Genomic DNA, 26,733 nt, shown 5'->3' on the forward strand with positions numbered 1-26,733 from the left:
CCCTGGCCTGTCTCCTGCTTCCCTCTTACAAGGACATTTGTGATGACATTGGGACCCTGAATATTTCAGTATAATTAACCTCTTATCTCAAGATCCTTAATCCAATTGCAAAGTTCCTTTTTCCATATTAGGTGACATATTTACAGACTGCCAGGACATGGACATCTTTGAGGGGAACCATCACTCACAGGTGATGCAATGCTCTGATTGGCTAGTCCAGAGTCACATGCCTGGCCCTGGAGCACCACCCATGTGGAAGTGGAGGAGGGGGGTTCCCCAGGGGGAGATGTGGTCCCTTAACCAGACCTGTAGGGATGGGATACTACAAGGCCTATGACAGCCAACGTCAGCAGCAGGAAACAGGGAAAACATGGGAGAGCCCTTGAACAATTTTGTTTCTGTTGGGGATCAGTGGATTTCTTTTAGGTCTTGAGTGCATGTAGTTGGCAGAACTGAAGTTGAGAGTTCACTGTGAATTTGTTCATGTCACTGGGAACTTTTATTGTCATTTGTGTCATTTTTAAAGCAAGGGCTTTGGAGCTTGGGAACTCCTCCACAGGTATCTTAGAATGAACCATCCGGCGACTAGGGAAGCACAGCTAAGATTTGGATGATGTGGACAAGCACTTAATTATCTTGTTTCCAAGCAAGTTTAGAGCTTCTGCTGGTCAGGGTGGGTGGGAGGAAGAGATTCTGGGATAATAGAAAAACTATGTAATGTTTTATGTTACTGCCTCTTAATCCCTTAAATTTAAGGGAAAACAATCTTCAAAAGAGCGATAAAGTACACTGAGGGGCACCTCGAGGGAATGCTTAGCTGAAATAAATTGCAATATTCTTAATGGCTGGGTTCAGAGTCAAAATACAAGTGAGAGGTACTGTCTAAGAGTAACAGTCGCCCATCTGCTGACTTGAGAAAGTTAATAAAAATAAACACAACGACCAAACTGAGAGGAGGCTCAGAAGTATCCTGATAGATGGCTCCTCTTGGGGCATGTTTGATGGCAGAAGCAGCAAAGGAAGACCAAGGAATTTGGCGGACCTCAGGGGGAGAGAAGCCTGTTTATTAGCATCCTCTGCAGAAGAGACACGTGGTCATCGTTCCACTGTTTGACCTTTCATCAGAGATTATGGGAATAAGGAAACTCAACAGATGGAGAGGCAGCAACTCATCAATGACATGCAGAAGAAAACTGGAACAAACAGAAGTGAGGGCATGCGTTCAAGAGGCAGTACTGCCTAATGGTTATGAACTCTGTCCCTGGAATAAGACAGAGTGGAATTTAAACCTGGACTCTGTCACTTAATACCTGAATGATGGAGGTCAGTCGTTTAAACCTTTTCAGTCAAACAATGATTAAAACCCTCACCAACAGCTTGCCATTGAGTTGTGTGAGTTGTATGTTTCTTTTGCACACTGCTTAGCCTGGAGAATAGGAGAACTGGAGCCAGGATTTTACCAGTTGAAAGCAACAGAATTCTAAATAAGCTTAAACAAAAAGAAATTAGGAGTGACAATAAATAAATCACGGAGAGTGTGAACTTCAGGCCCTGATAGATCCAAAGTCTGAAATGATGCATCCGGACTCCAACCAGTCTCCCCATCTCTTGACCCTATTTCCCTCTGTCTTAGATTCATTCTCAGGCAGGGTATTAGCTCATGAAAGTTGGCTATCAGTAACTGCAGGCATGCTTCTTTCCTTCTTGGCAATCCCAATGAATAGAACTTCTTTTTTAAGTTGTTCCAGCTAAAGTCTCAAGTCTGAGGGTTTTTTTTTTTTCATCTAACCTGATCACATGCCCAACACTGAACCCATCGCTGAAGCCAGGCAGAGAGAATCTATCTCCTGACTTGAAGTCCCAGACCCAGGAGTTATTGAGGTTCCCCTGAACCACATGAAGAAAGGGTGGCTGGGTTCACAAAGAAGGCCCAAAGGATGTAACGTGAAGGCAGGGAGTAGATGCAGGGTGGGCAAAGGTAATGCACAGTGACCATGGTGGGCAAGGTGAAGGCTATGGATCAAATGAGTGAAGCAGTAAGTGGGTAAAGCGCAGTCCACCTCATGGAAGAGCGAGCAGCCCCTCAAGCAGAACAAACCACAAGAGTCCAAGTCTTCTACGTCCCAAGGCAGAGCCAGCTACGTGAAGAGGAATGAATGTCCTATGGTCTCTTCAGATCACCAGAAATCGATGGCTGATTTGAGTATTTGAAGTTTTTGTGTACCTCCAACTTGCCTGGATACACTGGATGTGCTTCATTAATTTCCACAGATTCTGAGAGTTGTTTTCAAGAATCTTCCCAGTGTCCATTCTTGGGTGGTGACCGCTGTCGTCTGCCTTAGGGACATTGTAATCAAAATGGTCCCCTCCCTCTACTCCTCCTTCCCTTCTTCCTTTCCCTGTTCTTGCCTGGTTTAATGCTTATCTTGCTCCAAACCCCAGTTTTCCAGACTTCAGTCATGGGCAAACTGGCTTGGTGATTTTGACAAACTTCCAAACCAATCTATGATGAATTACTTCATATTTTTAATTCAGGTTGCTTGTTCTTCACCTCAGTCAATTAATTTAGAAAGGAATTGTCCATCACTGCCACTTGAGGAAAGCCATCAATAAAAGATAAATATATGACTGCATGCAGGGAGAGTAATGTTGCAAATCCCCCTCCCAGGCCTCCCTGGGCTCAGCCTGCAGCTGGGTACACAGAAGATGGTGTTTGTTGGAGACACATCCAACATTCTCCTGGGCACAGTGGAAGGACTGAAGGGAGTAAGAAAGGGAAGACCTTCCTTAACTGTGAGTCAATTGTGGATGCCACCATGGGGCACTTCCTGTAATCTCGGGGCCCAGGTCACTTTTAGGACCAGTTCAGGTGCTGCGTCTTCCCTGCTCTCAGCTCAGTGCAGTGTCTTCTGGTCTTAACACCTGGTTCTCTTTGTTCCCCGGTCCTAACCATCCCTATGGCAGCTAAGAATGGAGACCAAAGGCAGAGGCCACACCAGCCTGACATTAGGCCCCCATCCACAGGTGCTGATGGGCTTGGCCAGGATCCACAGTCCCTGTGCCAGTGTAGACAAGTGGCCATCAGCTCCTACCATTGATCTGAATGAGCTTGGAAATTGCCGTTCTCATCTTTGCTGCTCATTGGTGTCTTTTCTCTTTGTCCAACCATCCCTCAAGTCAAGAGTTCTTTATTTAGTAGATGGAAAGAGATAGTAACTGGTATGGTCATCTGTTGAATTCCTAACTCCAGGATGAAAGTGTTAGGAGGTAGCTTTGGGAGGTGAGTAGATCACAAGGGTGGGGCCCTCCCGAATAAGATTAGTGCCTTAATGAAAGAGACCCCAGACAAAGCCTTGTCCCTGTCACCATGTGAGAACACAGAGAGAGCACTATCCAAGAACCAGAAAGTGAGCCCCACTGGACTCCAAACCTGCCAGCACCTTGAACTTGAACTTCCAAAACTCCAAAGCTGTGAGAAATAAATTTCTCTTGTGTATGAGCCACCCAGTTTATGATATTTTGCTGCAGTAGCCCAAACAATTGCATCATCAGTTGGAATTCTTGAAGGCTGGGAGCTTGCTCCCAGCTGACATTGGGTTCAGTTTCTCTTCAGGTAGATTTCTCTAGGTGATCTGTCTGTGATGGGCTTCCTCCTGGCATGGTGACTAGGTTGAGAGGACAGGTGTAAGTGAGCAAGCTGGATACAAAGTGAAGTGACTTTTCTGACTCATCTCACAAACTGCTCCTGTCACTTCTGCTGCAGTCTAGTTTTCAAAAGCCAGTCATCGGGGTTAGTAGGGGACAGGGGTGATCTTGAACCTCAAGAGAGAAGGGTCAAAGGCCTGGAAGATGTTTTAAATCTACCATAAGTGCCCTAAGAAATGGAGGAGCTCCAGATTTCCAACGTGTAGATCTGAGATGGAGGTCAGGAGGGCTCCCATACTTGAGAAGCAGAAGGTTAGGAGGGAAGGAAGGAGCTTCCTTGGGGTCATTTCTGCTGGTGGACAGTGGTTGAATGAATGAGTTTGGAACCTGCCATTGGCTGCAGCCACCCCACCTGTGCATAACTGTGAAGAAGTGGGGCTCTCTAGGACCACTAACTTACCCGGAATCATAGTGACATTGCTCTGGACCACTGCCCCACCTATCACTCTGAATTCCTTCCAGAGGGAGCCAGCAGCAGTGTCCATGAGTCACGAGTGTAAAGTACACCCAGCACCTTGGCAAACAGGCCCTTGTGCAAGGGTAAGGTGACATTAGGTGAACATTGAGAACTGTTTCTTTCCTTTCCACTCCGAGATAAAAGACAGCAGTCCTTATGCGCCATCCTGTATCCTCTTACTGCTTTGGGGTGGGAGCTGCTCCTGGGTCTGGAGGTCCGGGGCGACAAGTCGGCGGGGCGGGGGGGGGGGGCGGAGTGTGAGTGCGCCTGTGAATGCACTTGTGTGTGCACGGAGCGTGGCCTTCGCAGCTGTCCCGGCCCCCACCCTGCCGCACCCCACCCACCCGGCTGCGCGCCGCCCCCGGCCCCGCTGTCCTGGGTGCGCCTGGGGCCACCGCGCTCCTGACGGATCCCCCCTACCCTACCCCCGCCTGGGAGGCGACCCCCTGTGCGCCCCGGGTTCAAAGGCCCCGCGCGGCAGCTCCAGCCCCTCCGGGGGGCGGGGAGGCGAAGGGGGTGGTGCAGGAGCCTGAAAAGCCCGAGCCACAGTCCGCCAGCCCTGCGCAGGGATGGGCAGCGCGCTCTGAAAGTTCGTGACCGCCGCAGCCAACTCTTGGCCAGAACCGGGACACAGCCAGTGCGCGGCCCAACTCGAAAGCTGTTGCCTGGCCCCAGTGCCCTTTCGCGGCCGTCCTCTGGGCCGGGGCCTCCCGCTCCTGATTGGGGTTCATGGAGCCGGGGCTGTGGCTCCTTTTCGGGCTCACAGTGACCTCCGCGGCAGGTAAGCAGGCTCAGGCGGGGTGGCGCGCCTCTTCTGGAGCAAGCGATCGCACACAAAAGGAGCCCGGGCTGGGGTCTGTGTGCAGGGAGCTAATTCTTGCTTGGACTCTGCACCCCTGGAAGTTCCTGGGGGCGGGCTGGGGGTGCAGAAGAGGAACGCAAAGACAGCCCCTCCACACACACATATGGGCTGCGGGGGTTGCAGCCCAGACAACTTTCATGAAGTTGGGAACTTTTCCGAAAGATTGCAAACTACTAAAAACTGTACAAAATGATTGCAAAGTTTTCAGAAAGCGCAAGATGCGTGCAAGGTTTCAACCAGTGCAAACAGCTTTCAGACTTTGCAGAGTGAAAGTAGCTTGCAAGCTTTTCGCAAAGTATGCACATAACTTGTAAACTTTTTAGACACTGTGCATAAAGCTTTGCAAACTTTTTAGAACGTTTGACCTCGTTGGGAGACTTAAGAGAAAGTGCAACTAGCTTGCAAACTTTGCAGGAGTTTGTTTTTTCCTTCTCAGGCTTGGGGGGAGGTGGGTTGAGGCTTCTGTACCTGCAGCTCAGAAGCCCCTCAATCTGCCTCTTACAGGATTTGTGCCTTGCTCCCAGCCTGGGGGCTCTGGCAGAACCAGTGTGCCCCGGCACCCCCCTGGAGCCAGATCTGAGGGGGATTGTGAAGAGACTGTGGCTGGCCCAGGTGAGGGGACTGTGACCCCCCCAACAGCAGTGCAGAGTCCACATCCGGAAAGTGCTGGGGAGCAGGCAGCCAAGGCGGGGCCTGCACTGCACCGTGCCCGGCGCTGCACGTGCTTCACCTACAAGGACAAGGAGTGTGTCTACTATTGCCACCTGGACATCATCTGGATCAACACTCCTGAGTGAGTCGGCTTTGGGGGAGGGGGAGCGTGGTCCTGGGCCAGGCCTACGCCTTCACGTCTTCACGTCCTCACACTCCCACCCAAACGTGCCCTGGCCCAGTGTTCAGCTCCCGCAGGATCTCCCCTGTAGACAGCTCAGGTCCTGTCTGCAGGTCACAGGGTAACCCATCTCCCCCCTGAGGACCTGGCCTAGGAGAAACTCAATCTCCGGTTTGGGATCGGGTGGGAAGGGGCCTCTCTCAGTGAAATGAACTGGCCAGGGGGATTGGATACCCGAGAAGTCTCTCTCCCAGCCTCTTTTCTGAGCCAGAGGAAGTTTATCTCCAGCCCCAGGGGCTAAGAGGGCTCCTCCTGCTCGTCCCACTGGAACCCACCGAGGTTCCAAGGAGTCTAAAATTCCTTGACAGCAAGCAGCCTTTTCCCTGGGAAGGAAGAGGGTGGGTTTGGCAGGAGGCTGAGCGCACCTGTCCAGGCCAGTGAAATGGACTCCTCCTCCCCTATCTTCCCTGATGGCTAGGCATCACCGACTGACGTCCATTGCTGTGGCCACAGAGGCTCTTGCCCTGAGTCTCTAAGAACTCTTACCCAGCATCTGCTGGCACTGTGCGGATGTTGTCTTGGGACACCTGCAGTGAGGTACACCCTCTGCTGAGGCATGGGAGGACTGGAAAGACTAGCTGGCATGGGTGAGGGGACTCTCCACTCCCACTCAGCCATGGGGAGCCCTTGCTGAGGGATCCTTCCTGCAAACAGTGTAGAGGGCTTGACCTTGCTCTGGTTGCTACATCCTAAGCTTGGTTCTCCAAATCCATAGAACCTGGGACTTGGACCAGATGCTGCTGAAGTCTATTCCCTGGGTGTTTAGGGGATCTCTAGGGACTCCTGCATGTTCCCTACTAGGGATTCCTGGCTGGGAACTTGGAGATGGCCATGAATGCAAATTTTTAGTATGGAAACTCAACTTTGCCACTGTGTTTGGAGCCATCTTCCTGTCCCTAATGGTGTGTGTTACCATCAAGCCCACTAATCTGAGCGTGGAGGCTTTGAGGGGGGCTCTTTCCTACCTGGACACCTCAAGAATGAAGTGCAAGGGAGGGTAGTCCTGAGGAGTCCAATGTTTTTTGAACCAGGTGACAAGACCCTAACCACAACCAGATAGGTCCTTAAATCACCCTGCGATGCCAGAGTGCCTGACACGGTGGCTTCCCTGGTGAGCCACCTGGATGCTCACATAGGCCCAGAGCCCAGATGGACCCTGGCTGGATCTGTTTAATGCATTGCTATGGCAGTCATGAAGTACTTAATCCCTTTTGAACCAAGGATGGCTGCACATTTGCCTTTTATCCTGGCTCTCACAATCTCACTGATCTACCAGTGTGATGGGCTTGTCTGGCTGTGTCTGATGGGGTTCCTGAACCCACTGTCAGCCCACAATAAGGAGATGGATGATAAGAATGATGAGTTTGGGGCGGTCATTGATCTTCTGCTGTCAGACAGTATCAGGGTCATCTTTTCTTACAGCCTCCATCACCCTGACACTTGCCTTTCCTAATCTTCTCTTTCTACCATGATCCCACCAAATTAGCTCCGTCGAATGGAGAGTATTGGGCAGTCAATGGCAGGACTGAGATCTGATCTTGGCTAGAATCCCAAGCTATGACTCTATAAGGAGAAAGAAGAAAGTCAACCAAGAGATAGGGGGCTGCCGAGTGGGGTGGGTGGTTGGAGACCACTTCAGTTCTCTCTCTACCTGTCCTCTAAGTCCCCAGATACTGGCTGGAGAGGAAGTGGTTATTTGGGACACCTTTGAGACTCTACAAATACCCAGAGATATTTGAAATTCTGCCTCAGAAGTTTGAATTTTGATTTGCCTTGTTTGACCCCCAAATAAAGCCATAGATCTTTGACTTTTCCTGGGACAGCCAACTCAACAACTTTCCCCCAAAGTTTGATTTACCTCTGCCCCCCACCCTGTTTTGTTCTAAACGGAGGCAAAGAAGGGTGAATCCAGTGTTTGGGTGTCTTTTGAGCCACTTGGGAAATAAAAACAACCGTTGCCAGGCTTGAGCACTTAGAAATTAGACAAACAAAATAAATGCTGTAAGATTTTTCCTGCGTGGCCCTCTTCCCCCTTCCCTCCATCCATCCCTGCTGAATGCCTTCTCTCCCTTGCTCTCTCTCTTGCTCTCTCTTTCCCTTATATAGGGATATATATAATGATATTTGCTATCATTAAAATATCTGGGACAAGATCACAATTTGAGAAAATGGGCTCTAGTAGCAGAGACCATGGGTGTTGGGTGAAACGGAAGTCTGAAATTTTACCGAGGGTGTGCATGGTGGAGTCTTTTCCATTGGCGCTAGCCCCCCTTGGTCTCAGCCCTGCCTCTCACGTCCTCCTCCTCCTTCTGGTCTTACTCTCGGAACTTCTGTGCCAGAGTGTGGTCTGCTCCTTGTCCCTTCCGCTGGCTGCTTGGGAACCTGGAGGAGCCTCAGTGACCGTGCCTAAAGCAAGAGTCTTGAACTTCGGGTGTCTCTGCCTTTTGTGCCATTCTTCCTCCTGCCCATGTGGTTGCCTGGATCATGATCATGATCCAGCTTTGTCTTCGGACGACATTTGCACGGACCTTCAGAGGACATGCTGAGAGGAGGGATGTTGCAGGAGTAATGCGAGGAGTCACTGTTGAAACCCATCCCGCATTCTTCTGAAAAGATGACTGTGTAGGTCAGGCTCCCCCAGGCTTCAGAAAGAAGATCTGAGGCACCTGCTCTTCCTGTTTGCTTCCCCAGCCTGAGCGTGGTCAGCCTTTTCTGGCAGTACCCAGTACGTAGTCATTTCTCCAATGTTGCCGGCTGACTTTCTGTGAAGGTCTACACCTGGTTTTTCTTTGCCTCTTCACCGTTGCTGTGGCTCTGCTTGCAGAGTTCCCCCACCCGTCAGGTCTCTTCATGCGGAGTGTGTGTGGTCCTCTTCAGAGAGCCTACATCTGGCTGCAGACCTCAGTGGAAATGTGCATTTTTGGGGGTACATTACCCCAACTTCTGTCATATTTTCCAAAAGGCCCCTGGACCCAAAGAAGAAGCAAATTTGCCCCTGGGCAACTGCACTGAGAGTCTGAGAGTCTGAGATCACATCCTCAGGAAAAAAAAAAAGCTTTTTCCACCCATGTGTCTCAACTCCCAGACAATCCTACCAACTGCCAACAGTGACAAAACAAAATCCAAACTAGGGAAAACACAATCCACCTTATTGTCATGGAAAATTTGCAAAGAATAAGTTAAGAGGAGACACAGTGAACAGGAAGACCATGTGCTTACGCACTTGAGTGCTTGGTGTTGTCCTCTGTAAGTGTCCTTTAAAAACTCAAGTGTCTACCAGGTTGTTGGGATTGCGTTAGTCAGGGTTCTCTAGAGAGATACAACCACTAGGACGTGTTAATGTGAACATATGGAGAAATTTGCAGGCGAGATGCTGGGGTTGGAAATTCCAGCTGGAGCTGTTGGCACAGCCTTGGGTTCAACGGCAGCCTGGAGGCAATGTTTCTTCTCAGGGTATCTCAGTCTTTGCTCTTAAGGCCTTCGACTGATTGGGTGAGGCCCATCAACAATGTGGAGGGTAATCTGCTTTGCTAAAAGTGAACTGACTTAAATGATAATGACATCTAAAAAAAAGAGTTTCACAGAAACATCTGGACTGGTGTTTGCTTAAACAACTGGACACCATGGTCTACCCAAGTTGATGTGTAGAATTAGCTATCAGGGAAACATTAGATCTAACCACGTTCCACAGTGGTCAGCCCCCTGGGCCTGGCAGCACAGTGAAAGCCAGTTCACCAAATAGCAACCGAGCTGCAAGGCACCCAGCAAAGAGCCTCCTGTGTCCCTCCCTGCTCTGTGGTTGATGGACCCTACCATCTGTTAATTCCTCCATGGACATGTAAGGGATACTGTGATGGTGAGCGTGTTTTCCAAACAAAAATCTGAGCCACATGGCTGACAAGTAAGAATGCATTTATGGAAAAGAGCAGGGCAGGAATTTGGAAATGATGACTGGTAGAAAGTCTGGATCTACAATCTTCAGTCGCCCAGGAGACTCCGGGCCCCAGAGCTCTGCCCTTGAGTCCTGGCTATGGCTCTGTGTAGTGAGAGGTGACATCAGCTCTCTGCCTCCCCTGTAAGGTGTGGACTCCAGTCCAGATGTAGGCCCATGACCTGTGGAGTCTCCCTAAGTTCCTGCAGACTAACCATCTCCTAGAGGACGTCCAGCCTGCTGCCCTGGCTGCACAGAGGCATGCCACGTTTACTTAATCCCGCAGGAATGACATTTGTTTTGTGTTCTTTTCCTCCCTCAAGAAGTAAATAGTAAAATAATAATAATAATTAACAAAACAGTTGAACTTGAATTTTTATGTATTCTACCACCAAAAAAAAAGGCAACATCACCACCACTTCTGGCCTTGTCTTCTGTATGCTTCAAGAAAGGCATTTTAGCACATTTCCAAGAAGAGACATTTCAAATCTCAGAATGTCCAGATGATAAGGGTGGATCTGAAGCCCCAGCTTCCTGCATCCTGGAGCCAGCTGGGTGCCCACCATGGGACTGGGGGATGGGGTCCCAATAAAAGTCACCCTGTCCTGTGACCTAGGGAGGAGCATTGCTGGAGATTCAGCTCTTTGAGGCACAAGGAGTCTTTAAGGCCATCGTGGTTTTCAGAAAGTGTCATCAATGGTGTGATCCTGATAACAATGGTGGTGGGGATGACCCATCAATGTGATCCCACATTCCCATCAGCTGGGGCCTGGTGTCTTCTTTGGTTTATAGGAAGTTGAGTCACTTGCCCAGGGTTCCAGAGCCCTCAGTCTGGCAGTCTGGCTCCAGGATCTGCCTTCTCTGCCCCTCTCTCATACCCTTTCCATACATGGATGGTGCTGTGCTCTTAGTGGCTCATCTACATATTCAACTTTTTTTTTTATGGAGTGCTGGGTCTGAGTGGCCGGGGCTGGCTCTGGGACCAGTGATGGAGGAAAGACATGGTCCCCCACCCCTGACTACTTCAGGGTAGTTCTGTTCTTTGTGGTGCTGATACACATATATAATTCTATGTAAATAACATATTTGTTCCTTTGCAAAATCATTTTATAGACATAAATGAACGCATGAGCAAAAGCCCAAATCTTTGGTCCATCCCATATCCTTAATTTTATTCTGAAAATAGAGTAGGGGCTTGCTGAAAAGTGTGAAGCTCCTTTTTAGCCGTTGAGAGCTAGGCAGGTTCTCAGATGTAATTGCGTGCATGCCCAGCACACTGAGAGGTTTGTTCAATGACAGAGATGCTGGCTGTATGTATGAAAGAGGGACTCAGAGGCCACCTGCTCCATCTCCTGGAGGGATTTTCCTTTCTGTGGCTGTTGCTCCATACACTTTGACTCTTCAAGACAATTCCTTGACCTGTCTTCTCACTGCATGTTGCAGTCATCAAGACTGGGCAGAGATGGGAGGTCCGCTCAAATCCATCCTCCCTGCAGATTTACCTCCACTTGGGAAGAGCTCAACTCTGGTCTCACGTCATCTTCGCTGGAATCCTGCTCTTCCACACAGGATGCATCCCCTCCATGAGCCCGAGTCTTCCTGTCTGTACAGTGGGGATAGATGGTACCTTCTAAGCAGAGATGTCATGAAAAGGACACAGAAGAATGCCCAGCGATGGTCAGCACTGCTTTAAGCCTGGCCAGTACTCCAGGTCTTCCAGCCATTGCTATCCAGTACACCCTCTAGCAGAAACGCCTCCCCAGAGCAATCTTCCTGCCCTAGCCCATTTGGTGCTGGGAGGAGTCACCAGTGAATAGAACATTTCTTTCTCAAGGGCTGCTGAGGTTGACCTTCTGGGACCATTCAACACTGGTCTCCCTCAGCTGCCTGCAGTAGCCAGAGCAAGCCTGCACCCTCTGCCCCACAGCCCTCCAATATTTCAGGAGGCTACCAAGCACAGTTTATTAGCATTCAATTAGCATAAGGTTTTCAGACCCTGGGAAAAGGTGTGTCTGGCTGTCTCTGCTGCTGATAAGCAGCTGATAAAGGCACTTGTGGCCAAAGGTTGCTCCAGGTGGGAAGGGAGTTAGTCCTGCCCTTTGTGCCCCTCCTCTGTCATTTCCTACTGCTTCCCTTTGTCCTTGGCAAATAACTGGAAGGTTGGGGACTGGAGGGTGGTGTTCCCTGAGGTCACTGGCCCAGCTCCCTCTGCAAAATGGGAAGATGTCAGTTCAGGACAATGGGAGTGATCAGTTTAGGACCTCTCTATTAAACTCCTGCAGGGGATGTTTGGGAGGAAGGTGGCGGAGTCTAGCAGAGTATCATGCCTGGGATTTGCAGCTGAGAACCTATGGGGTCTAGGACCTCACTTCTCACCTCACCCAGCATTGTCCAGGCTGGAAGTGGGTGCCAGAGCCTGGGAGTCACCAGGAAGACACCTGGGAACTACCATGGACATGAGTAGTTATTTAGGAGAAATAATTCCATGATATATTTTTGAGAAGGACACAAAGAAGGTTATGCAGGCTAGATGCAAGGGATTCTGAGCTCAGGGTTCTGACTGATCGTGATTTTACCCACTCATGAGCTTTTTTTTTTTAACATAATAATTTCCATTTCCTCCTTGAAAGTCTAGCACACCTTGCATGTTGGCTTTGAGTTCAAGTAGCACAGCTCTTAGTACATCTGACAGCAAAACGCTTTCAAATTTAAGAGCCTTGGGTCTCAATTTCAGTTTGTTGGAAAGGTTGACCCCACAAAGTGACCTTTCTTTTGGGTTCCCATGGACCTAGAGCTCCAGAGCTGACCTGAGGAGGTAAGATGTCCAGGAGTCAAGACAGACTCGGCTGGAATGCAGCTGACCCTGGCTGAGGCACTGAAGCACTTTGATTTGAAGCAAGAAAACTTGGTACGAAGAGGTTGTGACCCTGTGCGACCCTGAGGGAGCATTTGGATTTCTGCTAGATGAAAGAGATGTTGCAGCTAGGAACTTGGCCTTAAATCTAAAGGCAGATGAAAGTCTCTGACATCTCTGGTGTGGCTTATTCCTGCAAGAATTTAAAACAAAGGAAGTTGGGAAGCAAACAATGCTTTCCTTAAGGAGGCTGTACGGTGGCCTGGCTTCAGATTTCCAACTCTCCCTTCTGCCTGCCCTGGATGGTGGGGAGCTCTGGAAGCGCCCATTCCTACTCAAGACAACCCTGTCTAACCACCACCCAGCTTTGGAGTAGATCTGTTTCACATGAGGAAATGGCCCGTTCTCATTCCATGTCATGTTTCAGTGGACAACAGAGAGATTGTGCAGATGAGAGACATACATGCCCAGGAACGTGCAGACTCGTATGTGCACACACATGCATGAGCGCACACAGACATTTGTCCCCTTTGAGACAGGCATCAAGTATACTCAGAAGGAAAACAAATCAGAGAATGGCGGATGCAATGACAAGGGTCATAGTATTGACAAGTTGCTTGGGCAGGTGTAGTTTTTTTGGGGTGGTAAATCTCTGCCCACCCACTAGATCTCCCTAGGGCAGCCCAACCTGACAAGGTATCCAGTTGCTTCTTCCTCTTCCTCAGCTGGGAGTCTTCGAGCCAAGAACTTTCATACAACTTGGCAACTCTCAGCCGACCTTCCTTTATGGCCTTCTCAGGCCAACTTAGCAGGAGGCACTAATAAATAGTAACTCTGGAACACAGCAGCACAGAGCTCTGCATCCCGGCCCAGTAAGTTAAAAACCAGAAATGGATTCCTTTCGTGAGTCACCAAGAAAGACCCAAAGATAGAGTAACCACTGGTACAAATGACTGACGGTAGACAGTTTCTACTCCACAGCCTGGAAAGTGTAAAGTAACTTCGCTGAAAGTCAGAAGCAACTAATTGAGGCAGCACAGAGTGCAACCTATCTTCTGGATTTCATAAATCTGACTTCTGCAGGTTTCTTATAAGGCCGAGAAAGGGGCTGATGTGCAAGATACTCCCTCAAGTACAGACTTTCAGGAGGTGCCCGAGCCTCAGCAGGAGAAATGAGGACACTGCAATTCATTATTTTCAGAAAACCAAAAAGGGTACAAAACAGTCACTACTGACAAAATAACACCATTTCTAGTGAGGCAGAATTCAACCTTGAGCTTGCCTGCCTGCCTCGCCCTAATCCTGGCCCTGGTTTCTTGTGTGAGGATAAAGCCTGCATCTCTAGTAGAGAACCAACTATTCTCAGCTGAAAGTAAGTGATAAACTTGTTTGTGCTACTCAGATGACACTGCACCAGGGCACAAACAGTTATGCCAGAAAACGAGAGGGTCTTTCACCAGCGTGATGGCATGCAGTCTTGTTATTAAGACTTTTTCTATCCCAAACAGAATATCCTGAAAATTTGCCAGGCTAATTTCTCTTGCTTCTGAGTTACTTAAAGGGATGTGGGATGGTGTCAGCATTTTTTTTTACCCCTCTGCAGATACCCTATCCTTACAAGAATACCTGTTCCCTGTTTTACCCCTTCTGTTTCCACTGCAGGCAGCTATTTTGAGCCCCATCTGTCTGCAGCTATGCATAAAGTTATAATGAAGCTGGGCCAGACAGACATGGGTTCTCATGCGTCCATTCGACCTGGAATTCGTCAGGGGCACAGTAGGCTGGGGAGAGAAGCCCTAGCCTGGCTCATTTGATACCTCTGGGCTGCACAGAGAAAGGGAAGCCAGCTTTCCATGGGGTTTCTTAGATGTCTTCATTCTTCATCTATTGGAGGAGTTTGTTCTGTAACTTTGGGGGCTGGGGACTGTAACTCTTGAAAATCCCACATTACACAAGAAAAATGGCATTTTTCCTACTGTTCTTCCTTTGACTCCTGTACTAGGGGACAACTAGCTGTGCTCCAGTGAACTGGGAGACCGAATTCCATGGCTTTGAGGGTTATTTCAAAGCCCAGCCATACGGTTCTAATTCCACAGAACACTGTCAATATCTTGGGTGAAAGCTTTCTAAATACAGCTGGTGAGATCCTGGGAACCTTCTAGCGTGGGTGGGGCAGGGGACCCATGCTGAGTTGTGGTTTTGTTGCTGGAGTGAAGGTCTAGGGGCTTCTTTGGGGACAGTGCTACTTGAAGATATTCAAGTAGTAGAAAGGGTTCTTAGAAGTCTCCAAGGGAAATGTGGAGCTGTGAGGGCCTTTCAAGGACTCGGCTGGTCATTTCTTAGGTCTAGTGGGTGGCATCTCCTCTCCCTCCCCTTCAGGATTCTCAAAGAGCAAGTCATCAGTGTAACTAGAATTTGGGGATGCCTGCTGAGCACTGCCTCTGGTTTGAACCATGTCTTGTCCGTCTATACAGTCTGGGCTGTATAGACAGTCTGGGCTGTCCACCAGGTGCAGTTGTAGTCACAACAGTTATTGTTGAGATAGAGTTCCTTGACGTTGACTGATCTGGAGACCATACTTCTAGGAAAAGCCTTCCAAGATGGGCTGATTGAGGATTAAAAAAAATAGTAGAAATCCATTTAATCAACCAAGAATTCTGTCCATTTGGGAGACTGATGGGGAGACCCATTCCTCTTTTTGTTCATTTAGCTGACGTTTATTACTGAGATAGTGGGATATTATTATTGAGCATCCATGATGAGCCAAACTCCTGGTGCAGAAGTGAACAAGGCAAACACTAACAGGGACCCTTGCTGGACAAAATCCTGCTGTTTCTGGCCCCAGGAGATCTTGCCAAGACCAGTCCTCAGGGAAGCCATACCTGTAAGACAGAAGAAATGGCCCTCAATCTTGGGCCTGGTACCTTAATAGCATTGAGCATTATTTTGGAATGTCTTAAACAACCAATCCATTGCACATTGCTTACTCTTTGATATTTCCAAATGCTCCAGAATCATGGGCTCTTTCTGAGGGCTGCAGGAGATGAACTTTCCTGATGGAGGGGTGCAGAATGAGGTCTCTGTCTTAGGTTCTTTCAACTGTAAGCTGAGCAGATTTTCTGCAGCCATTTCCCTGTTTTGACATTCGGGAAGCATAGGTTTGTGTGACATTGTTTTAGAGCCACCAAATGTGCATGTGTGTTTCTTTTTACATAGTGAAGCCACAGAGGACCTAGATTTCCTGACTCATTTTCTTCTTTAGAAGTGAGAAGGATCCCCCTGGGTTGTCTGACATAAGGCCTGGCCAACTGGGGACTTTTGTAAGTACTTGGCAAGTGATCAAGAAATAGGCTCAATAGAGGACAAGACTGAGGTAGGTGTCTTGGGGTGTATGGGGCCAGGCTCTGAGCATCTTGGGATGGGGGGGTATGCTTGCCCCCATCTGCTTCAGAAAAGTGTGAGCCAAACTAGACCATTTCACCATGGACACAGCTGGAAGGAAAGGACTCTGGCCAGCTTAGTTTGCTTGGTTTTATCGTGATTCTGAACACATTCTTTTGTGTATTATTACAATAAAGAAAATCTCTGCTTGTCCCCAGCAGCTGGAGAGACTGAAAGTGTCCCTGTTACACTCAAGAGAGCACAGCTGCCATCTCACAAATGTGGAGTCCAGACTCAGTTAGAGTTTCCTGGGAATAAGCAATAGACACCCAGTCTGGTGAGCAACACATGAAAGGGACTTGTTAGAAGGATCCAGGATGCCTTTAGGGTAGACGGGAAAAGAATCCCAGGCTCAGAGAGGAAGGGGGCTGGGCAGGAATGGGGCCTTCAGGATGGAGCCACCTGACCAATAGCAGTATCAGAATGCTATCTGATATTGAGCCTCTCCATTTAAGAGTCTTGAAAGAGAGAGTCCTGCTAGCCCAGTGGGGTCCCCTGACCAGTCCTCAGGCAAGGGAGCTGGGATAGGCAGTGGTTACTCTTTCAGGGACCCCACACAATGGAAGAGGGACAATCACCCTCCCCCAAAGGGAATGGGATACTAGATTCGAAAAGAGAGAAACCACCAGCACTGGCCTCAGACTCTGGAGAACTTCAACTTTTACGTCTTTGAAAGCAGGTGGTGCTTTCCTGAGTGAAACAAGCTTGTCCGTGTGTTTGTACACAGCAGGTATCCACTAGATGCTTGTGCGTATTCCACCACTTCCTATAGTTCTTGCATCCCGTCTTACTCATTAGAACATACGTCTAACTTGTTAATGTTTCCGAGATAGCATGACACTGTCATACTTGCCTCCTTTGCCCAAAGGGTTACGTTTGGGACAATTGGTGAGCGGTGCCTTCTACGGAAGGAATTTAATAAAACCTGAAATTGAGCTAAAAGTATGTTAGGGTCTCCAAGCTTTTTCTCTGGGGAATGGAGGGAGAAGAAGCCAGTAATGGCTGGTGGCTTGCAGCTGGGGCTGCCTCCTGACTGTCTGCTAACGGGAAGCATTTGCTTCTCTAACTCTCCACTAGCATGGTCCCCAGAGCCCTGCCTCTGCATGCTATATCACCTATTGCATTTACTTTTCCATTTTAGAAGGGAAAATGTGACATACAGGAAGAAGGTCATCAACTTGACATGCATTCTGAATGTGAGGTGAACTTACCCTACTTGTTGGGGAGGCAGTCATTAAAGACTGAAACAACAGCCATAATTATAAAGAGAAGGATAGTATCAGGTACTAATTTTGTCAATGTGTCCCGTCACCTGGCTGGCTTTGCTTTATGGGATAAGCCACTAACCTGGGAGTTATTAACTCAGAGCTCCATGATGACCAGACATGTGACAGAAATGAGTGGAGGACAGGTGTAAAAACATTGGAAGTTGTGGGGACTAAGGCAAAATGGAGTGCTTGTGTGTAGTCAGCTTCAGGTGATGGCTGCCATGTTGGAAAATGGGACTGGTACCCGCACAACTTCTAGTTATTCAAGAGAAGCCTGAAATTGGGACACTTTGTGAAATTTCCAGATTTAACAACACATCGTTGATGGGAAGAAGTTGACAAAATAGCAACTTGCCAACCTCTGTATGAAATTAGAACTTTGTGTGCATAGAGCCTGTTGTCTGTCTGGTTCATGATGCTCTCCCAGACTCTTCTCCAGTGTCTGCACATCGAAACTCTCAGCAAACACATTGAGTTAAACACACTGAGTGGGGGAAATGAAAGCAGGGTTTTTCAGAAGGAATGATAGTTTGATACAGTTTCCTGAAAATTTAGAATTTGGTAGGTGGAACCTGTCGGTTGTTCCCCAGCTGGCCTTTGGACTGTCTATGCCTGTCCTTTAAATTCAGGCACAGAAGCCAATTTCCTGATCAGAAAGATGGATATTGTTAATTCCTCTAGGAAAAGGCAACATAGGACTTTAAAAACAGTATTTTTTTTAAAAGTCATTTTGCTTATTTAAAAATTTCTTGTAGAGACAAATGAAGTGCTTTCAGTGTGGTGCTGCAGATGAAGAATGAATATGGGTGATTTGGGAGTTTAATATTCAACAACATTTATATATGACATTTGGGAAAACCTGACAAATAAGGAACACTGTGATAAATAAGACTCTGGCATCACCATCACCAATCAAATAATGAAGTTCTCAGTACATAAGTTGAGAGAATTTATTACACAAACACACACAGCACTAGACTTTGCATATGTAGGTATAATGGAGACTGTGTTGTTTTCTTATCGTCTGCTTCTCTGGTGTGTTACAAGTGAAACAGATGGAAGGACTGCCTGCTTCTGTAAAGACCTGAATTCTCTAAACCCTACTGTTGAATAGTAGGCTGACATAGTTGGGTAGAGTGTGCTGGTCCAATGTTCTCAGGTGATTTAACTTCATTTTCATCGTCCCACTATTAGGTCTCTCTTTTTCCCCATTCAGGAAACAATGACACAGGACAGCAACACAAATGAAATCCAACCACATACTAGGCAAGCAGTGGTGAATGATGGACCTGCCAAAAGCAGGGAATGGCATTGCTGTGTCACGTGGCCTTCTGGTTCCTTATTACCCTTCCATATTGCTTAGTCATACATTGCAAACACAGGCCTGGTAATGGGAGACTTTTCTGCCTGGTGAAACTTACAACTCCCAGACCAAATAAATAAGGAAAGTAGCTAGCTGTTACTCACTGCTGATCTTTGCTAAGTATTTCCCATGCAACATCTCATTCCATTTGTCTAACAATACCTTTGTCAATCAGGAAATTGTTGAGAGGGTGGAGTGACCCTCATGTAAGTGCTTTACAATGTAATAATGGAATTGCCAGATAATCTCTCTGCACTCTATGCACCTTATGTACCTGTACACACTGGGTTGACATTTTTCTTTTACCTGTTTTCACACTCCAGTTTCATGTGAATTCCTGGAGGCACAGACACATGCCCTTTTCATGTAACCACTTAAAATAATGTGAAGTATAGAATGGATGTTTAACAGATGTTGGAGATTCTTTGTAATGATTTTTGTGGTCATTGAGCCCCTGGAAAGAACCCAGTATTTCCAGACTAGAGTTATCTCACAGTTAGCTAGCAGCTGCCTAATCAATACTGCTTATTTGCTCTGCCTTGTGCTATGTCCATGGCTGGTACAAAAGACCTGCCTTTTGCCCTTGAAGATCTGGTATTCAACTCTCAGACCTGGGTAAGAAACACCCTGACCTTGCTCTGTGAGTTAAAGGGCCACCAATGACCATCCTTTGGCCATGCATCTCCCATTGCAAGGAGTCTATAGTACTAGAAGCTAAGTACACTTTTGATATTCAAAGTCCCAGAGTCCTCTGACTAAATGTCCCTACCACTTTCAGGGTCTGTACAAGTATCTTCTAAGGTCTGACACTTAAGGACAGAATAGGGCTCAGGCACATATCCCTTGACTTGCAGGGAGGCCAAGGGGCAGAGGTTTGCAGAGTGAAGGGTGGATGGAGTTGGGAATGCAACCTGGGACATCTACTTGGAAGCAAATAAGGCTCCTTGGTGTGAGATGGGGCAGAAAGGAAGAGAAGGTTCCGAATCTCCTTGAGCTGCTGCAAGCTGACGTGGAACTCCAAGGAATTCCCAGATGCTATTTTTCAAGGCTGAACTTCCAAGGTATTTTGAAGTCACATTTGCCAAGATTGGGAATAGAGCTCTTTCATTTAAGATCTTACCAAATTGGCCTAAAATCTTTTAATTTTTAGTTCTGCAAAAGTAGGGCATCCTTTTCGAACTCTTATTTCAAACCCTGCTCATATTAGTTAGGGTAGGCCCTGCCAAGGGAGGCCTGACCATCTCCTGAAAGTCTTCCAGCTCCTGGGGAGAGGGTTGGGGTTCTTTGTAAATAGCCTCTGATATTACATGCAGGCAATTTGCTCTGGGCTGCTGGGGAAGTGCTAATGTCTCTATTAACAAATACCATGTCACCTTGTTTCCTTGCTTAAAACATTTGAGAGCATTTTGCTTCAGTTGAGTGGCTCAACACGGCAAATGCATATTCAGTTGTCAGCAATGGCAAAATTGCAGGTCTTGCTGTTGATAGAAAAATGGAAGTGTTGCTGTTCCTTGTGTGTAATTTTCACCAAGAAATGGGGGGCTGGATTTAATGTCATCCTATTACTGGAAAAATATACCTTTAGCCAAATCTGGACTCAAAACAACGGCCACGTTGTTTTTCTCCTCTCCCCCATCTCCTGTTCTTTTGGAAAACGGGGTTAGAGGAAAGGTCCAGCTTCAAAGAGTTCTGGGCCGTGCTCTCTTCCTTGTTTTGCTCAGCAGCTAGACCAACCTCAGTCAAAAGGAATCATGTCTACTGTTTCTTAGAGCACTTGGTGGGAAGGAGTTGGGGTGAGAACAAGAGAAGAATAGGGCCGGGTATACTTTTCAGCCCAGTGGGGAAGGGAGGTCTCTGTTCTGAGCATCTCGCCTGTGGGGTGCTCCTACCCAACTTCCTCTCACCACACCATAAAGGCTCCATGGCATGTGTTTCTAAAGAAAAGAAATTCAATTTGATTTTTATTTTGAGGACACAGAGAGGATGTGAGGCCACCCTTTGAGATGGATAATTGGTGATGCTCCATGGAACTCATAGAAACCAAGGTGCCTAAATCTCAGGATGAGTGAGAAAACCAAGACTTACTGGAAAACTGGCTTTGGCCACATAAGTTTCTTTGAGTTATTTATAATCTGTCCCCCAAATTATTGAATGAAACATGTGGTTTTAGCTCTTCTCCTCTCAACAGGAGGAGCGTGACTGCTTGGAAGTACATTAGCTTATAAACCAGATTTTAACATTCATTGCCCCAAACAACACCCCCAATCATGCTGACCATAAACAGAAGTGTCAACAGTTTCAAACTCTTTTGCTTCATAATAAGACTTTCCCAAGACCAGCTCCATCCTCAGCTGTCCTGCCAAGGCGGTGTCGGTACCTCTTTGAGGAAGTGGTGTCAGGAGGCCAGGGTGCACCAATAATGACCATAATTTCATCTACTGTAGCCTCATTAAGGCAGAGGGCAACTGTTTGGAGGTGAGGAACCCCAGTTAGTAGTAGAGTTGCCAGGGTTGGCCTTGGCAGCCAGGTTGGGTGGGGCCTCATATGTATGGAGGGTCTTACGGTTGTTGATGCCAGGATGCAAATGGGAACCAGGATGTGGGGTAACTTAGACATCCTTGTCAGGAGCTTTGAGCACAGGCACACAACCTCCAGGGAGAGTACTTCCGTTGTTCTTAGTCATTTCTTACTTCCGAGGGGGAGCTAGAGGCTCAGGCCGAGCTCTCAAAGGCCGGGAGCAGAGCCTGCCCTGGATGAACCACCTTCACTGATTGATTGATCTGGAAAAGGTTGAAACCCTGCCCTGCACTGGAGCAGCTCAGAACCTGGGGCCCATGGGCACCTTGCACACTTGCGTGTGTTGCTCTCTCAAGTGCGTGTGCCTGGGCCAGCTCTGCATGGCTCCCTGGGAGGCCTGAATGCTGGGACAGTCCACCTCCTTTCTGGTCCTCCACCACACCTCACTTTCTGGGGACCAGGGAGCAGATGTTTCCCACTCAGCAGGTAGTGGTTCATGTTCCACTCTGTGGCGGGAGGCGGGGCGGGGAGAGCTGAGCTCCACAACTGGATGACCCCGAGTGGGACACCGTGCACACTCCCCTGATCTCCCTCTGTGCTTTGCAGGCAGACTGTGCCATATGGACTGTCCAACTATAGAGGAAGCTTCCGGGGCAAGAGGTCCTCAGGGCCATTTCTGGGGAGCTCACAGCCCTTGTCGCAGACACCCTTGCGCTGTGCTTGTGTGGGGACAGATGACAAGGCCTGCGTACGCTTCTGCATGCAAACCTTGGATGTCAGCAGGTATGACACCCTTTTGGTCCCTCTCATTTCCAGTTACAAGTTGTAGTGGGGCAAGGCCAAGCCAGAGTCTTCTTGAAGTGGCTGCAGAGGGCTCAACCAGATTGTGGGGACAAGGGAAGGGCGTACTGAGCCCAGAGGCTGTGGATTTTTGGCTCTAGGGCAGCAGTTGGGGTGGCATCTCCAGTCCTTGTTGCCTTTCCGGATAGAGACCACATCATGCCCACAGCCTTGTTTGTGTTCCAGACACATCTGTTCTCGCTTGAGCAGCACTGTGCACAGATCTGAAAAAGCTTCCCACATTTAAAGAGGAAAGAACCAACCTCCTGTAAATGTGTACTTTTAGCTTCTTCACAACAGCACACGGGACCTTCCAGGTCTTGCTACCCCATTTTCCTAGTGGGACATGAAGGATCCATGCACCTGGGTGACTAGTTTTTGTTTTTTTTTTCTTTCATTTTGTTTTTTCAGGAAGCCCCCAAGTTTGAGACCCTGGGTTCTGCTCTGGCCGTTCTTATAGAGTGAGGGCACAGCCCTGGATCTGGCCCGGGGTGACTGTTTCAGCCCTGTTCATGAGGCAGGTGTCCTGTTAGTGGTCTTTACCTTTCCCCTTCCCTTAGGGCCAAGACTTATCAACTCAGCCAAGCTGAGCAGTCCCCCACCGGCCTCCTTAGAGCTTGAGCTGAGGATGAGTCTCTCACCCACTGTCTGAACAGGGCAAGTCCCAAGGGAGGCAGGCGCCACAGTCGCCCGGTGTCAGGGTCTGCTGTCTGGAAAACACAGTATAATTGCATTTTCTCTTGAGCATCCGATGAGTAAGTGAGGAGTGTACGTTGCACTTTGGTAGACATCTACCTGAGCACTCAGCCCTCAGGAATGGTGCCTGGGATGTGGTCCTTGGAGAGTGTGCTAATGTGCTTGTTGGGAGGAAGAGGAAGTCATAATTTGACACCGAAAAACCAGCCACATGGAAACTCAGGCTGATTCATTCAAACTGGCTCTTTCCCCACAGTGATTTGAGGAGAGCAGACAAGCCAGGCAAAGAAGAAAAGGGGGAGGCCGCTGGGGCCCGCAGAGGCCTTCGTCCAAGGTGAAGATGTGGGTACATTCCTTCAGGGGGCAACGGGTGTGAGGGGTGGTGTCTGGTCTCAGAGAGTGGCTAGTGGGACCCCAGAGTTCATGGACAACTGCACCCATAGTGACAGGGCTTTTGGTCATTTGGCTTTGGGGGCAGAGCAGGCATTTTGAAACTTCGGGCAGTCACTGTCACTTCCCTGATGCTGGCCAGTCTGCTGTGTGTCTTAGAGGCTGACCCTTGCATCCTTCTTAGTTCTGGGGCAGGGAAGTCCATCCTGGGTCTCAGTAGGCATGACAAAGCCAGTTGACTGCCGCTTCTCAGAGCTCCTGAATGCTGGTCTGCTCGGACCCATGTTTGCTTCTGTTTCTGTGGCCATATGACCCCCCCATTCCTCACAAAAAATAATTTCTTCTTTTCAGCTGCTGGTTCTGGCAGAAGTAAAATCTCTGCTTGGCAGCAGGTCCCCCTGGGTCTCCAGTTCATGTTATTTTTTTTTTAACTGCTCATCTCTTTGTATGAGAGATCCTGGGGGTTTCCTGCAGCCAAACTTGGTTTATTTGTCATTCTATCAATCAGAAATCATTAATAACGACTCACCTGCACAACTGCAATGGGAGAGTAATTTATGTTCATAATTAATAGCCTGGAGGTGGCTTGAGGTCCTACAGAGACTGATCAAGGGAAGATTAAGCCAAGCTCAGTATATAGGAGGCTTTCCAAATTGGTGGCAGATCACTTCCAGTGTTCCAGAGGAGGATCTGTCAGCATGCATAATAAAAATGGAGAGTGGGGAGGAGGGCCAAGGCAGCAGGCAGGTCCCAGGAGAGCAGGAGTCAGACCCCATGTGGTCCCCCCTTGGCCTCTTCATTCTTTTTTCCTATTTTTCTTTTTCTCGTCCTAACATGAGACTTCTCTCAGTGAGGGCTAGATGTGATTAAAACCATTCATCCTCTGCATCATTTATTCACTCTTTTAGCAGAGAGAGTGAATTCACTCAGCAGAGATTTACTGAGCATCTGCTAGGTACGGGCAGTGCTCTAGATGTTGGGGACACAGCAGGGAACAAGGTCTTCAAGCAGCATAAATGGTGGCAGAAGCAACCCCGAATAACACATACAATGTGTTTGCTTGCAAAGGAGAGCAGGTCAATAGAGGAGGAGGAAGGGATGGCTGGGGGTAGGGCTGCGATTTGTGATTGGACAGTCAGAAGCCAGCTCACTGGCCAGGTGACTTGAAGAAGCAAGGGAGTGAGTGAGGTCAGAGAGACCAGGAAGTGCAAAGGTCCTGGATATGTTCAAAGAACAGCCAGCAAGGGATCAGAAAAGGCACACAGATGATTTTGCTACTCTTATCGTTACTGTTTTGTCACATGTTCCGAAGATGAGATTGAGATTGGTGGTGCAGGTGACATACTGGGGCATAGGAAGGAGGCCGTCTAGGACCTCATGATTCATGGAAAGCTCCTTATTGAGATATATTCTTTCAAGGGTAAGATACTTTTCTTGGAAGGAAAAGTCTTTTATGATGCCATAGTCCCTGTTTTCCTGCAAGACTTGTGTTCGTAATGTCCAGAGTCACATTCATTGTGGCAGCTTCTACCGTCCTTCGTTTGTGATTGTCAAAGTTGGAGCCAGGCTGTGGGAGGCCTCCTTTCAGCTGCACCTGCTGATACCACTCTTCTTACTCCTTCCCACTTTGCTGGCAGCTCTGAAATTGCTGAGAAACACTGGCAAGAGCACATTCAAATCAGGGAACAGTGGAAGTGTGGCGGGAAAAGTCACCTTTCTCAATCTGCAAAAGTCACTATTGTAACACTCCTCTTTTCTTTTGCCCCCTTTGCTCAAGACAGGTTGAAGTCGAGGACTGACAAAGCACGTAGGCCTTAAGTGGCTACCACTATGCTTGCTCCCTGCAGTGGACTTCACTCTCACTCTCTCTGCCTGCCCACTGACCATCCCAGGAAGGAGCCATTGTTCATACACAGTTCAAATTTCCACCTCTTAGGCACAGTGAATTTGCCTGGGGCAGAAAACCCACCCAAAGAGCCCCACTTAACACTACCCCCCCACTCCAAGAATGCTCAAATCCAAATGACCCCAGTTTCCCAAATGGGTAAAATGATCCCAGATGTGCCCCCGGGGCCAGACGCCTGCAGCTCCAGTTTCACGCAGGAAATTGTTTTTGGAGAGGTATGGCAAGTCGGAAAGCCACTTAGTGGCTTTTGACATGACTCCTCTTGGAGAGAGTAAGTGGACTCCAAGCTGGCTCTTTGCAAAAGTAAACACGTGTCCATCTGTACCAGATGCACAGTGCCTGCGCAGTCTTAGGAGGAGCCTTCCAAAGACTGCATGGTGTTCTTAGTGAGGCTGAGAGGCTTCAGCTTGAGACTGGGCTCGTAGTTTACGAGTCAAGAGCTTACAGGATTTAAACAGAAATTTTCAGCTGCGCTTGGGACCCACTGAAAAAAGGAGAGAAAGAAACAAGAAGCCTTGATGTTTGTGACAAGAAGAGAAGATGTTTGTGGGTGCGAACACTGGCACATGCAATGTAGCCCTGTTTGTGTCCCATGGACGGCCTCTTGGGTCCCTTGTGGATTCCAGGCCCACACGCAGGAGAGCTCCTAAGTCTTGTTTGCAGGAAGCCGGCTGTAAAGACAGCCGCAGCTCAAGGCTATTAGGTTGAATATTTGCTTTCATGAATAAACGTGGATCTTTAGGGAGAGCTGCAAATGAGCTGCAAACACAAACTCTTTGTAAATTATGTAAATTCATATTTATCTATATAATTGGCGTCAACTGGGAATTGTAACTCCTGATGGTTCAAAATTTCTTTCAGCTGTGCTCCTTCTGTGTACTGCGCTCACTGTGACTTGGCCGTGTAAAGCTGTCTACACAGGGTCCCAGGGGGAGAGGCCACCCCACCTGGCCTCAGAGCCATGAGAGCCTGCCAAGGGCACTGTACTGAAAAACTTTAGATGGTGTGTGGCAGAACATTGGCCTTGAGCAGATGTTAATGCCGGAAGGAGCATGTCATAAGTTATTACAGGTATAAAAGTGAATCTATCATGAAGAGATGAAAGTGACTGGTTTGCCGGCAGGGTTTTGTACAGTTTAGGGAAGCGATTATTTATTGGAGAACTATTGTCTACTTCAACTCCTTTATGGCATCTGTTAAAGGTAAAGTCACTATACATATATATGTAGGAAAGATACAGATTTTAAATTGTATCTGAACCCAAAGTCATAGTCCTTAGAGCTTGAATTGCATTTTTAGATGCAAATGCACTGTTTGGCACAGTGGTGAGATGGTATCTCGGAGAGAAATTCATTCATCGTGTGCACACTCAGAAAATACTGCTAAATGCATAATAAAAAATCTGTAAGTTTGGTCTGATTTGTGGGGTTTTCCTTGCTGTTGCTACGTACACAGTGGCTACATACTTTTCATGGACCTCTGGAGAGGACAGAGGGTGGGGGGAGTTATATTTGGGAAGCAGAACCCATCTGAAGTCAATTATGGAGTGACATGAGGGGCTGCTTGAATATTAAGGAAGGAGCAGGGTTTGGGGACCACTACAACAGTGGA

At 48.1% G+C, this 26,733-nt stretch overlaps 1 protein-coding gene across 2 annotated transcripts; it reads left to right on the forward strand.

The window, feature by feature from the left end:
• Positions 1-4,562: 4,562 nt before the first annotated feature.
• On the forward strand, positions 4,563-26,541 carry Edn3 (endothelin 3). Of its 2 annotated transcripts, none has more exons than XM_074072424.1 (5): positions 4,563-4,943; positions 5,529-5,817; positions 21,897-22,073; positions 23,083-23,160; positions 24,994-26,541. In XM_074072424.1, exons 1-5 carry the CDS (start codon positions 4,892-4,894, stop codon positions 25,013-25,015), a joined length of 618 nt encoding a protein of 205 aa, XP_073928525.1. In that variant the 5' UTR covers positions 4,563-4,891; the 3' UTR covers positions 25,016-26,541. The 2 variants fall into 2 exon arrangements, with proteins under 2 accessions (XP_073928525.1, XP_020042761.2); XM_020187172.2 differs by having other exon boundaries at positions 24,998-26,541.
• Positions 26,542-26,733: the final 192 nt, after the last annotated feature.

Source organism: Castor canadensis, chromosome 5, assembly GCF_047511655.1.
Source record: "Castor canadensis chromosome 5, mCasCan1.hap1v2, whole genome shotgun sequence".
NCBI classification, from domain to species: Eukaryota; Metazoa; Chordata; class Mammalia; order Rodentia; family Castoridae; genus Castor; species Castor canadensis.

Coding starts and splice junctions, on each gene's coding strand:
- Edn3 (XM_020187172.2), top strand. CDS start 4,892: ATGGAGCCGGGGCTGTGGCTCCTTTTCGGGCTCACAGTGACCTCCGCG. Junction 4,944..5,528: donor CACAGTGACCTCCGCGGCAG/GTAAGCAGGCTC, acceptor TGCCTCTTACAG/GATTTGTGCCTTGCTCCCAG. Junction 22,074..23,082: donor CAAACCTTGGATGTCAGCAG/GTATGACACCCT, acceptor CTTTCCCCACAG/TGATTTGAGGAGAGCAGACA.